We start from the raw sequence: 13,564 nt of genomic DNA on the forward strand, positions 1-13,564 counted from the left end.
CTAATTTTTGTATTTTTAGAGACAGAGTTTCACCATGTTGGCCAGGTTTCGATCTCTTGACCCCATGATCTGCCTGCCTTGGCCTCCCAAAGTGCTGAGATTACAGGTGTGAGCCACCGCACCCAGCCAACACTTCCCAATTTCATTTTAGCTGCTGTATCTACAATAATTTTGGCATTTTTCCAAGTTGTGAATGTTAGTTATCAAACGTTATATATAAATATTTGTCTTCTGTCTACATTTGTCACTCTTCTGTGGGAATTCACTATTGCACATTATAGGAAGATGCTTTTCCCTCCAATAATAAGCATGGAACATTTTTATGTAATTTAAAATTTTTGATGCTAGATGGCAGTATTATATTAGTCTCCTTAGGCAGCTTCTTCCTATGAAGATAGAGTATTTAGGACTGTGGGTTTAAATAAGAATATTCAATGCCTTTATTATGCTGCAGGGAAAAACTATGGGGTCGCTGAGTATTTCATAATCCCTTGGCAGAACATTTTATAGAAACACATACTCTCTTGGCCGGGCGCGGTGGCTCACACCTGTAATCCTAGCACTTTGGGAGGCCGAGACGGGCGGATCACGAGGTCAGGAGATCAAGACCATCCTGGCTAACACGGTGAAACCTGTCTTTACTAAACATACGAAAAAAATTAGCCGGACGTAGTGGTGGGTGCCTGTAGTCCCAGCTACTCGGGAGGCTGAGGCAGGAGAATGGCGTGAACCTGGGAGGCGGAGCTTGCAGTGAGCCGAGATTGTACCACTGCACTCCAGCCTAGGTGACTGAGACTCCGTCTCAAAAAAAAGAAAAAAAAAAAAAAAGAAACACGTACTCTCCAGACTGAAAAAGAGCTAACGGGTCATTTATGCGAATCACACGACTGATGCTTGATGTCACCTTCCTATTTGTTTCCCTATCCTAGTAACAGTTAAGCCAGTTTACACTAGAGGCTCAGGAAGGAATTATAGATTGTGGTTCAGATGACTTAGGTTTTACTTCCAGTTCTATCAACTATTTCTAAGATGTGGGGCAAGCCACTTAAATCAATTGTATCTCTGTTCCCTTATCTTTAAAATGAAGGAGTTGTATAGATGACCTTGTTGGGGCTCAGAAAAGGATTCCCCAAAGTATGGCACTTTGGCATGCTGAGTACTTTGAACTAAAGGACATTGGAAGGCCTCAGAATCCGCCTCAGAACCAAGGTCTCTGACCTTCTCCTGCCCTCCTATCTCCTACCCTTCATTCTCCCCAAGTGAGTCACAGAAACCAGGATTCCTCTTCCCCAAGGTGGGTCACAGAAACTAGCACTCTTTTCCCCAAAGGAAGACATAAAACCTACAAATATTACTCTAAACTTCCCCAGCCTTTCTGCCCAGGAGCTGGCCATAAAGAAATTCTCTGACATACCCTTGTCGGATAGGAGATCCTAAGGCCCTCATTCCAGAGTGGACCCCGCCCTATACCCTGGAAAAAGGAATGTCACACAGAAAGGCCAAGAAGAATCTGAACAAACAGGCCTTGCTGGGTTTCTCCACTCTGTTACTGTTAGCTCATTCTCTTCTCCAGTCACATCTCTACATGGCTGGCCATGCTTCGTAAGCATAAAAATAAGCAGTTTTCCTTGGGTGTTTGGCTCTTCATTTCTGAAGTCTCCTATAATCTTTGACCAAATAAACCTGTTACACCTTTCTCTTATTAACCTCACTTTTCTTATAGGACTGTCAGCCTTGATCCTTGTGATGGGTGAGGAAAGGTATAGCGTTCTGCCTCCCAACCTCTAAGGAACTGTTGACTACCTCTGTAAAAATCTATGACAATATAGATGGAGAGCATTTTTTGAAAGATTCATGGTAGGAGCACTTGGAACACCAAGAAGAAGAAGAAACTATGGGAAATACAAACTTTTTTGTTGTTGTTGTTGAGACAGAGTCTTGCTCTGTCACCCAGCCTGGGGTGCAATGGTGCCATCTCAGCTCACTGCAACTTCCATCTCCCAGATTCAAGTGATTCTTCTGCCTCAGCCTCCCAAGTAGCTGGGACTACAGGCGCCCGCCACCATGCCCGGCCAATTTTTGTATTTTTAGGAGAGACGGGGTTTCACTATATTGGCCAGGCTGGTCTCAAACTCCTGACCTTGTGATCTGCCTGCCCCGGCCTTCCAAAGTGCTGGGATTACAGGCGTGAGCCACCGTGCCCGGCCGAGAAATACAAACTTTTAACAAAGTATTTTTTTCAAATGTTCAAGGAAAATGTAATTTAGACATTTTTATAGAACACACAGTGAAAAAAGTACGGCTGAACACATTTTTACAAATAATGATCAAAGTCCTAGTGTTTCATTACAGTGATCTGGCAAAAATAAACATGTCATGCAGGATTAGTAATGAATGAAATGAATGAGTAACAAGGAAACAGAATAATATAGAATTAAGAAAAATATGAAATAAAAAAATGAGTTATCCTTTAAGCAAGGAATCAGCTTTAATTAAAGGGAAACCCTGACGCAAACCACTTGGGTCTTAAAATACTGTTTTGGCTGGGCATGGCAGCTCACGCCTGTAATCCCAGCACTTTGGGAGCCAAGGTGGGTGGATCGCTTGAGCCCAAGAATTCGAGACCAGTCTGACCAACATGGTGAAACGCTGTCTCTATTTATAAATAAATAAATAATAAAAATTTTAAATACTGTTTTGGCTCTTTGTGGCTAATCTTGACATCTATATTATCCAGAATCTACGTAAAGAACTTGCTGGCTGGGTGTGGTGGCTCACACCTGTAATCCCAGCACTTTGGGAGGCCGAGGCAGGTGGATAACCTGAGGTCAGGAGTTCAAGACCAGCCTGGCCAACATGGTGCAACCGTATCTCTACTAAAAAAATACAAAAAAAATTAGCCAGGCGTGGTGGTGCACACCTTTAATCCCAGCTATTCGGGAGGCTGAGGTTGCAGTAATCTGAGATGGTGCCACTGCACTCTAGCCTGGGCGACAGAGTGAGACTCAGTCTCAAAAAAAAAGAACTGTCCTTTAAATCAGGTTGGAACAAATCCTAAGATTAAAATTCAAGTCAACTAAATGGAAAGTGGCAGATTTCCTGTTGGATTCTCCTGCCTCTCAGGGTAAAACATAAGGACTGTCTAACTCCTTTATTGCTCTTCTAAAATCCTCCATGTCTTTGAATACTGTGAAACATGCTTAGATAATTATGAGAAAAAGCAATGCATGTCTGTTGCAGGAGATTAGCAAAGGTATGTAAGTTGAACTTACTGATAATCATTGAAGACCTAATGGAATTAAAATGCTTTGGTAAGTTTTAGGATGGGTGCAGTGGCTCACACCTGTAATCTCAGTACTTTGGGAGGCCGAGGTGGGCAGATCACCTGAGGTCAGGAGTTCAAGACTAGGCTGGCCAAAATGATAAAAGCCTGTCTCTACTAAAAATACAAAAAATTGGCCAGGCATGGTGGCACCTGCTTGTGATCCCAACTCGAGAGACTGAGATAGGAGAATTGCTTGAACCCGGGAGGCGGAGGTTGCAGTGAGCCAAGATCACGCCACTGCACTCCAGCCTGGGCAACAAAGAGCGAAACTCCTCTCAAAAAAAAAAAAAAAAGAGATTTAGTATTAAAAATTATTTTCATGCTGTTATAACAACTATAAAACTATATTTTTCTTTTTTTTTTTTTGAGATGGAGTTTTGCTCTTTGTTGCCCAGGCTGGAGTGTAGTGGCACGATCTTGGCTCACTGCAACCTCCACCTCCCGGGTTCAAGTGATTCTTCTGTCTCAGCCTCCCGAGTAGCTGGGATTACAGGCGTCTGTCACCACGCCCAGCTAATTTCTGTATTTTTAGTAGAGATGGGGTTTCACCATGTTGGCCAGGCTGGTCTCAAACTCCTGAACTCAGGTGATCCACCTGCCTCGGCCCCCCCACAGTGCTGGGATTACAGGCATGAGCCACTGCACCCAGCCAAAACCATAATTTTCATATTTCTAATAGCAGCTTAGTTTTTATCTCTTCAGCAGAAACCAACTCAGAGTACTTATAACAGTTTCAAGTCCTAATTCATAATGTGAAGTTATGTTTTAGTCTGACCAAGGTTAAGAAATTTTATAAATACTTAGAAACATAGTTGAGAAAACAGGTTAATTCAGGAGATCTGATGGGAAATTACAGTGAGCAGTGCTAATTTGGGAGTCACGTTGCTTTGAGGGTAACAAGATAATTGCACATGCGTATGCAAGTATAGTAAGTACTTTCTATAGAATATAAATTTTATTGTCTTAAATACTCATATGCATATATAAGAGGAATCATGTTATATAAGGTACCATGAAAGAAGAAAGGGCTTCCATGTATCAAACAAAAAACCCCCACAAACACAACCAGCATTTATCTTCCTTGGAAAAAGAAGAAATTAAAAATCAAATATAAGGTGAACATGTTAGCCCACTTTACTTCCATTCAATGATGTTAGCAAAAATATTTCATTATAGAAGATTTAGGGGTACTGATGGTTAAGTGGGAAGACTAGAAATGATCTGGGTAGTTAAAATTTCTTCAACTTTTTTCTCTTTAAAGAAAGTTTATTAATAAAAGCCATATGAACTATTAAAAAAAATTTTTTTTTGATGTGATGACTCAAGGTTGAATACATTGTATGAAGTCTTGCATTATTATTTTTATTTTATTTTATTTTATTTGAGACGGAGTTTTGCTCTTGTTGCTCAGGCTGCAGTATAGTGGCGTGATCTTGGCTTACTGCAACCTCTGCTTCCCGCATTCAGGCAATTCTCCTGCCTTACCCTCCCGAGTAGCTGGAATTACAGGCATACACCATCACGCCTGGCTAATTTTTGTATTTTCGGTGGAGACAGTGTTTCACCATGTTGGTCAGGCTGGTATCATAGTCCTGACCTCAGGTGATCCACCTGCCTCGGCCTCGCAAAGTTCTGGGATTACAGGCATGAGCCACTGCACCCGGCCTCTTGCATTATTACTAATATTAGATCTCTCAATGTTATGATAATTGGCTATTATGCACAAGGCAAAGTCGAGATCCATAAGAGTTAAGTGATTATTCCATGTTCTGGAGAGATGGTGGGGATGGGATCAGTGCTCGTTTTACTATATCTTAAGATTTTGGTTCTAGTCTTAGCACTATTATTATTTTATTAGACAGCGAGTCTCAGTTAATGTTGCGCAGGCTGGTTTCAAACTCCTAGGGCCTCAAGTGAGCCTCCCACCTCAGCCTCCCGAGTAGCTGGGATTATAGGCGTGCACCACCATGCCCAGCTAATTAAATAAAAATTTTTATAGAAGCAGGGTTTGGCTATGTTGCCCAGGCTGGTGTCAAACTCCTGCATTCAAGTGATCCACCCACCCTGGCCTCCCAAAGTGCTGGGATTACAGGCATGAGCCACCGCACCCTGCCACAAATAACATTTCAATATCTCACTTTCCTATTCTGTGAAATCAGGGATCAGAAAAATAACAATAGGTTGGCTAGGTTAATCAAAAAAGTGTTCTGTGCTAGAAATTTGGAAATGCTTGGACAAAGTTAAACAGTTTCTTAGGTATAGTATTTCTCAGAGTCTTTGACAAATTAACACTCATAATAGTGGCATGCTGCACTTCACAAACTTTTTGGACATATAAACACTTTTTGTTTTATGTTATGGCATACCATGTAACTGTAGTGAATCTGAAGGATTTCAGGGCAGAACAAGGAAAAAGATGTGACCACAAGGTGGCAGTGGGACACAACAAGCTCTTTTTGGACAGCGCTTTGACAGGTTTGTATGCCAGGAAGTCCCTCACAGCATGAGAGCTTCCAAAGGCAACAACAGTGTAGGGTGGCCACTACCCAGAAGGAGCAGGGTAAGAGCATGCCTGGAGGACTAGAGAGGGTGTATGTGTCATGATGTTGTTTAGCAGCAAGACTGGGGGTTCTCTAGGTTAGAGAGCTCCAAAGGGCAGCAGTGGGTTGGGGTCTTTTATAGCCCAGGGATTTTATCTATGGATAGTAGATGTTGAGTGTAGTTTGCAGGGTATGTAAAGCAGGTGGGCTCTAGATGGCTAATAATTTGGTTATGTAGGCTATACTTAAACAACTGGATGTGTAAAAATTTGATTTGGTGCTGATGGGCTTTTGAGCTAACAGTTCTGGTTGCTGTGAAGAAGTAAACAACATGGGGCCCCAAAGGTCATTTTTAGATCATTTATGTAACAGTATCACCTAGTCCAGCATTTGCCAACTGTGATCTTCCAGATCAAAAATATTTTTATTCTATTCCAAATATTTTGAACTCCTGCCATTTCAATGTCTACTTCTACCACTTCTGGCAACCACACAAAAATATAAGAAGTGATTTGAAAGGGGTATGCTATTCTTTTTTTTTTTTTTTGAGACAAAGTCTCACCCTGTCACTCAGGCTGGAGTGCAGTGGCACAATCTTGGCTAACTGCAACCTCTGCCTCCCAGGCTCAAGTGATCCTCCTGCCTTAGCCACCAGAGTAGCTAGGATTACAGGCATGCGCCACCATGCCCAGCTAATTTCTGTATTTTTAGTAGAGACAGGGTTTCACCATATTGGCCAGGCTGGTCTCAAATTCCTAATCTCAAGTGATCTGCCTGCCTTGGCCTCCCAAAGTGTGGGACTACAGGCATGAGCTACCGCACCTAGCCAGAAAATGATATGCTATTCTTGTTGCAAATGCTGAAGGTGACTGATAATTTTTCTTTACCATAAAGCAGTGGTTCCCAAAGTGTAGTCTGCATATTCTATAGTCTGAGGCCCTTTCAGGGTTGTGAACTGAACTAGTTACTTTTTTCATGGAACACCATTTTCACTTTTTAAAAGAATGACTGATATGGTTTGCTGTGTCACCACCCAAATCTCATCTTGAATTGTAGCTCCCACAATTCCCATGTGTCGTGAGAGGGACCCAGTGGGAGGTAATTGAATCATGGGGGCAAGTCTTTCCTGTGCTGTTCTTATGATAATAAGTCTCATGAGATCTGATGGTTTTAAAAGGGGAAACCCCTTTCTCTTGGCTTTCATTCTCTCTTGTCTGCCGCCACGTAAGATGTGCCTTTCACCTTCAGCCATGATTGTGAGGCTTCCCCAGCCACATGGAACTGTGAGACCATTCAACCTCTTTTTCTTTATAAGTTACCCAGCTTGGGTATGTCTGTATCAGCAGTGAGAAAATGGACTGATACAATGACTACAGTGTAAGGTTATTCTTATTTGAGTACTTGACAGACTATTTCATGAAAATAGAAGAAATGAGGCTGTCATTTCTTCTTTTTTTTGTTTTTTTTGAGATGGAGTCTCGCTCCGTTGCCCAGGCTGGAGTGCAGTGGCTCAATCTCGGCTCACTCCTAGCTCCGCCTCCTGGGTTCACACCATTCTCCTGCCTCAGCCTCCTGAGTAGCTGGGACTACAGGCGCCCACCACCACACCCAGCTAACTTTTTTATATTTTCAGTAGAGATGGGGTTTCACTGTGTTAGCCAGGATGGTCTTGATCTTGATCTTGATCTCCTGACCTCATGATCCACCCTCCTCGGCTTCCCAAAGTGCTGGGATTACAGGCGTGAGCCACCACGCCCGGCCAAGGCTGTCATTTCAAAGAAAACAAATGACAGAAATTGTTGTCAGTGATAAAGCTTTGGCTTTCAAGTGAATTTTGGAAGCCTCATAGCTGCCACTGTGATCTTGAAAGCTATCCAGGACCTCTCTAATTGAAAGGTTCTAATGACATCAGTCATGATATTAACAATTGATTTTTGTTTTGGATAATAAAATGTGTCAATATTTAAAAGATCTGTATAACTCGGAGAACCAATATCTTCCAGACTGCCAGTGCATGATGTTACAAAATCATGCATTGGTAAAGATCAACTTAAAATTCAAAACAGATTAGTGGATCATAAACACAAATGTATGAAAAGTTCATTGATATGTTTTCAACTTCCACATTGCAACAACCCATAAAAAATTACCACTTGCTGAGTTTTGGGGTATCAAAGAAGAGTATCCACAATGATTTGAAAAGTGATGATCTGAATGAAAATATATCTCTTTTCTAGGTAACAGATTTATGATTTTAAAAAAATGAATGTCTATTAAAAATTTATCTGTTTTAACACAAATTTTAATTGAACAAATATACATAAACAAAAACTCTTTGGGATCCTCAATGATTTTTTTTTTTTGAAACAGAGTCTCCCTCTGTCACCCAGGCTGGAGTGCAGTGGCGCGATCTCAGCTCAATGCAAGCTCCGCCTCCCAAGTTCACACCATTCTCCTGCTTCAGCCTCCCAAGTAGCTGGGACTACAGATGCCCGCTACCATGCCCGGCTAATTTTTTTGTATTTTTAGTAGAGACGGGGTTTCACCAGTTAGCCAGGATGGTCTCGATCTCCTGACCTCGTGATCCGCCCGCCTCGGCCTCCCAAAGTGCTGGGATTACAGGCGTGAGCCACTGCACCCCGCCTGGGACCCTCAATAAGTTTTAAGAACGTAAATGGGTCCTGGGGTATATTTGAAAAATACTACCAGAAAGTATTATTTCAATTACTGAAACCTACAAATGGTAAAGTGTTTTCTCATCACCAACATAAAAATGTGAAGGTAAAACCAATAGAATTGCTCTGAAATATACAGGGAATACAAAATCTAAGATGCTTCTTTAGTGAGTTACATTTATATCATATATCTTTTAGATTTTTATAAATTTTGTTTTCTCCCTCTATATATATTTTTGAGATGGAGTCCCACTCTGTTGCCAGGCTGGAGTGCAGTAAGATGATCTTGGCTCACTGCAACCTCTGCCTTCCAGGTTCAAGCAATTCTCCTGCCTCAGCCTCCCAAGTAGCTGGGATTACATGCACCCAGCATCACACCCAGCTAATTTTTGTATTTTTAGTAGACACGGAGTTTCACCATGTTGGCCAGGCTGGTCTTGAACTCCTGACCTCAAGTGATCCGCCCACCTCAGCCTCCCAAATGTTGGGATTACAGGGGTGAGCCACTGTGCCTGGCCTATAATGGTATTTTAATTTGTATGTTGAACAAGGATTGCTCTTAAGGTACAACATTAACAGCAACTCTACTTTTGTCTCCCTTGGTCCCTCCAAAGCTGTCCATTGAAGGATCATTCTTCCCCTGCTCTTTAATGAAAATTTAGTTAATACCATGACTTCAAATTATTTCCACTATAGCATGCTCAACCAGCTGGGCACGGTGACTTACGCTTGTAATCCCAGCACTTTGGGAGACCAAGGTGGGCGAATCACCTGAGGTCAGGAGTTCAAGAACAGCCTGGCCAACATGGTGAAACATGATTTCTACTAAAAATACAAAAATTAGCCGGACGTGATGGTGGGCATCTGTAATCCCAGCTACTTGGGGGGCTGAGGCAGAAGAATCACTTGAACCTGGGAGGCAGAGGTTGCAGTGAGTTGAGATTGCACCACTGCACTCCAGCCTGGGAGACAGAGCAAGACTCAGTCTCAAAAAAAAAAAAGAAAGAAACAAAAAAAAGGATGCTCAATCACATTTGTTTTCTGTTTTTTGTTTTTGGAAACGGAGTTTCACTCTTGTTGCCCATGCTGGAGTGCAATGACTCGATCTCAGCTCATTGCAATCATTTAGTGTGATTAAGCTCATTGCACTCATTAATCATTTAGTGTGATTAAGCTTTCCTGGTGTCTGTCCGGAATCAAACCAACTCGGCATTTATCTTAAATCCATGCTGTTAACATATCTTTGGTTACTAGTGATCTCTATAATGACATAATTTATCTCAAAAGACTCCTTGGTTTGAAAATCTGATTAACCACTCCAGTATGTTTTCCAGACTTGAAAACTGGTATTTAGGCCGAGGATGGTGATTCACGCCTGTAATCCCAGCACTTTGGGAGACTGAGGCAGGTGGATCACCTGAGGTCAGGAGTTCAAGACCAGCCTGGCCAACATGGTGAAACCCTGTCTCTATTAAAAATACAAAAATTAGCTGGGCAGGGTGGTGCAAGCCTGTAATCCCAGCTACTTGGGAGGCTGAGGCAGGAGAAGCACTTGAACCCAGGAGGTGGAGGTTGCAGTGAGCCAAGATCGTGCCACTGCACTCCAGCCTGGGTGACAGAGTGAGATTCTGCCTCAAAAAAAGAAAAAAGAAAATTGGTATTTGTTGCTTCTCTCTACAGATGCTTCTCAATTTATGATGGGGTTACACCCTGATAAACTCATTATAAGTCGAAAATACACAAAGTTGAAAATGCGTTCAATATACCTAACTTACTGAACAATATACCTTAGCCTAGCCTACATGCTCAGAACACTTAAATTAGCCTACAGGTGGGCACAATTATCTGACACAAAGCCTATTTTTTAATAAAGTGTTGACTATCTCATGTAATCATATTATACTGAAAGTGAAAAAAATGGTTGCCTAGGTTCTTGAAGTATGGCTTCTACTGAATGCATATGGCTTTTGCACCATTGTAAAGTCAAAAAACTGTAAATTGATCATTTTAAGTCAGGGATCATCTGTGTGGTGACCGCCACCATGCCCAACCAATTAATTTTTAATAGCTTAAAAATAATCCACATCAAAAGATATAAAAGGGTATACAATGACATTTTTTTCCTACTCTTGTTCCTTTATGACTTTCTGTGGAGCTAACCCCAGTTAACAGTTTCTTGTTTTCTTTTTTCTTTCTTTCTTTTTTTGACACAGGGTCTCACTCTGTTACCCAGACTGGAGTGCAGTGGGGGTGATCATGACTTACTGCAGCCTCGACGTCCCAGGCTCAAGTGATCCACCCGCCTTAGCCTCCCACAGTGCTGGGATTACAGTTATAAGCCACCGCACCCAGCCACCAGTGTCCTTGCTGGCTCCAGTTTCGTAAGAAATGTCTTTGCATAAAGTAAGATCTAATCTTCACTACAGATGTCACTGATACCCAGATACAATCTATGGTTACAGCCTTGGTTAAGGCTGGAAACCTAAAAATAAAAGTAAGAAGTTGTCAAAGGGACTTCCTAAAAATAAAAGAGAAGTTGTCAAAGGAACTTCCAGGATAACTTAACCTACAGAATAATTGTTTAGACTGGTGGCTCACGCCTGTGATCCCAGCACTTTGGGAGGCTGAAGTGGGTGGATCATGAGGTCAGGAGCCTGGCCTGGCCAATATGGTGAAACCCCATCTCTACTAAAAATACAAAAATTACTTAGATGTGGTGACATGCGCCTGTAGTCCTAGCTACTTGAGAGGCTGAGGCAGAAGAATCACTTGAACCTGGAAGGCAGAGGCTGCAGTGAGCCAAGATCGCACCACTGCACTCCAGCCTGGGCAACAGAGCAAGACTGTCTCAAACTTCATGTTGGTCAGGCTAGTCTCAAACTCCCGGCCTCAGGTGATCCACCCGCCTTGGCCTCCCAAAGTACTGGGGTTATAGGCATGAGCCACCGTGCCCGGCTATTCTGATCCTAATGTCTGCAGTTTGATAACAGTTAACGAGTCATTTAGCGTATTTGATAGATGTAATATAAACTTGAAATTTTCTTATTGTTTACATAAAGCATCATGTTCAATATCATGAACACAATCACTGCTGCCATCATAATCCTCTTCATAGCTAACATTTATTGAGCACTGGCCACCACCTTCATTTATCGTTATCATGACTAACATTTATTGAGCTCTTACTATGTGCAAGGCCATCATATAAAGAATTGTCAGAGGCTGGGCACAGCAGCTCACGTCTATAATCCTAGCACTCTGGGAGGCCGAGACAGGTGGATTGCCTGAGCTCAGGAGTTCGAGACCAGTGTGGGCAACACGGGGAAATCCCGTCTCTGCTAAAAACACAAAAAAAATTAGCCTGGCGTGGTGGCGTGTGCCTGTAGTCCCAGCTACTTAGGAGGCTGAGGCAGGAGAGTTGCTTGAACCCAGGAGGTGGAGGTTGCAGTGAGCTGAGATTGCGCCACTGCACTCCAGCTTGGATGACAGAGCGAGACTCTGTCTCCCAAAAAATAAAAAATAAAAAACAAACAAAAAAAAGAATTGTCAGATAATCATGACATAGTATTTATGAGGTAGGTACTCTCATTATGCCTATTTTACAGATGAGGAAACTGAATAATGAAATGGGTTAAGTAATGTACTCAAGGTCACACAGTTAGTAAAAGATGAAGCCAGGATTTGAACCCAAGCAATCTAATGCACTAACCTGTTATCAAGGGGCATCCATGGAAGAGTAATATACGTATCTGAGGACAGTAAGTAAGGACAGCTTCTACAGCCCCATCAGTCAGATTTACACAATGTCCCATATGAATCTCCTATGCAAAAATAAAATAAAGTCAAATGAAGACAAAGATCTATAATAACAGTACGAACAATTTTGAGAAACATTCTGATACAAAAAGAACCAGGTATCTACTTGCAAGAAAAAGTATATAGAAAAGACCAATGTAAGTCTGAAGTAATTTGGATGGAGCAGCTTAAAAAGTTAAATGCCCAACCATTTTATAAAGTAATGTGTAATATCTATTAAAGCTGAAGATGAGTATGCCCCAGAACCCAGCAATTCCAATTGTTGATATATATTATAGAGAATCTCTTCTACGTGTGCACAAGGAAACAATTTATAAATACGCCTTTTGTAGTATTACTTGTAATAGTAAAAAAAGTGGAGAATGGGAAAATCAATGCTTTATGAATAGAATAAGGGAAAACAGCTAAAATGAAAAATATCTACTTGTATTAATAGACATAAATCTCAAACATGTTAGTTCAGACCCTCTGGCAAACAGTATGGTAGTATCTTATAAAAATACTGTATTTAAAAAAACATGTATTTGCTATATGACCCAGCAATTTCACTCATAGGCATTTACCCAAGAAAAATGAAAACATATGTCTCCACAGAGGTTTGTATGCAAATGTCTGTAGCAGTATTCCTAACAGTCCAAAACTGGCAACAACCCAAATGTCCATCAAATGATAAAATTATTTTTTAATTTTTTAAAAATTTCCATAGGTTTTTGGGGGAACAGGTGGTATTTGGTTACGTAAGTTCTTTAATGGTCATTTGTGAGATTTTGGTGCACCCATCAACCAAACAGTATACACAGAACCCGATTTTTAGTCTTTTACCCCTCACCTCCTTCCCACCCTTTCCCCGAGTCCCCAAAGTCCATTGTGTCATTCTTATGCCTTTGCATCCTCACAGTTTGTCTCCTACTTATGAGTGAGAACATATGATGTTTGCTTTTCCATTCCTGAGTTAATTCACTTAGAAGAATAGTCTCCAATCCCATCCAGGTTGCTGTGAATGCCATTAATTCATTCGTTTTTATGGCTGAGTAGTATTCCATTGTATACATTTACCACCGTTTCTGTATCCACTCATTGATTGATGGGCATTTGGGTTGGTTGCACATTTTTGCAATTGCAAATTGTACTGCTATAAACATGTGTGTGCAAGTATCTTTTTCGTATAATGACTTCCGTTTCTCTGGGTAGAGACCCAGTAGTGGGAT

At 41.5% G+C, this 13,564-nt stretch overlaps 1 protein-coding gene across 7 annotated transcripts in view; it reads right to left on the reverse strand.

The window, feature by feature from the left end:
• Window positions 1-13,564, reverse strand: part of AMN1 (antagonist of mitotic exit network 1 homolog) — a 60,402-nt gene that overhangs the window by 5,701 nt on the left and 41,137 nt on the right. For 6 of the 7 annotated variants that reach the window (XR_004176035.1, XM_003906177.5, XM_009180476.4 and 3 more), the window contains one exon: window positions 12,250-12,361. Coding sequence is in view for 5 of the 7 variants with exons in the window: in XM_003906177.5 (XP_003906226.2) it covers window positions 12,250-12,361 (112 nt within the window). In the remaining 2 variants the exon portion in view is untranslated. Of the gene's footprint in view, window positions 1-12,249; window positions 12,362-13,564 lie in introns of those variants that run through there. The other variant, XM_031650412.1, reaches the window with a different exon arrangement.

This window comes from Papio anubis, chromosome 9 (assembly GCF_008728515.1).
Source record: "Papio anubis isolate 15944 chromosome 9, Panubis1.0, whole genome shotgun sequence".
Taxonomy (NCBI): domain Eukaryota; kingdom Metazoa; phylum Chordata; class Mammalia; order Primates; family Cercopithecidae; genus Papio; species Papio anubis.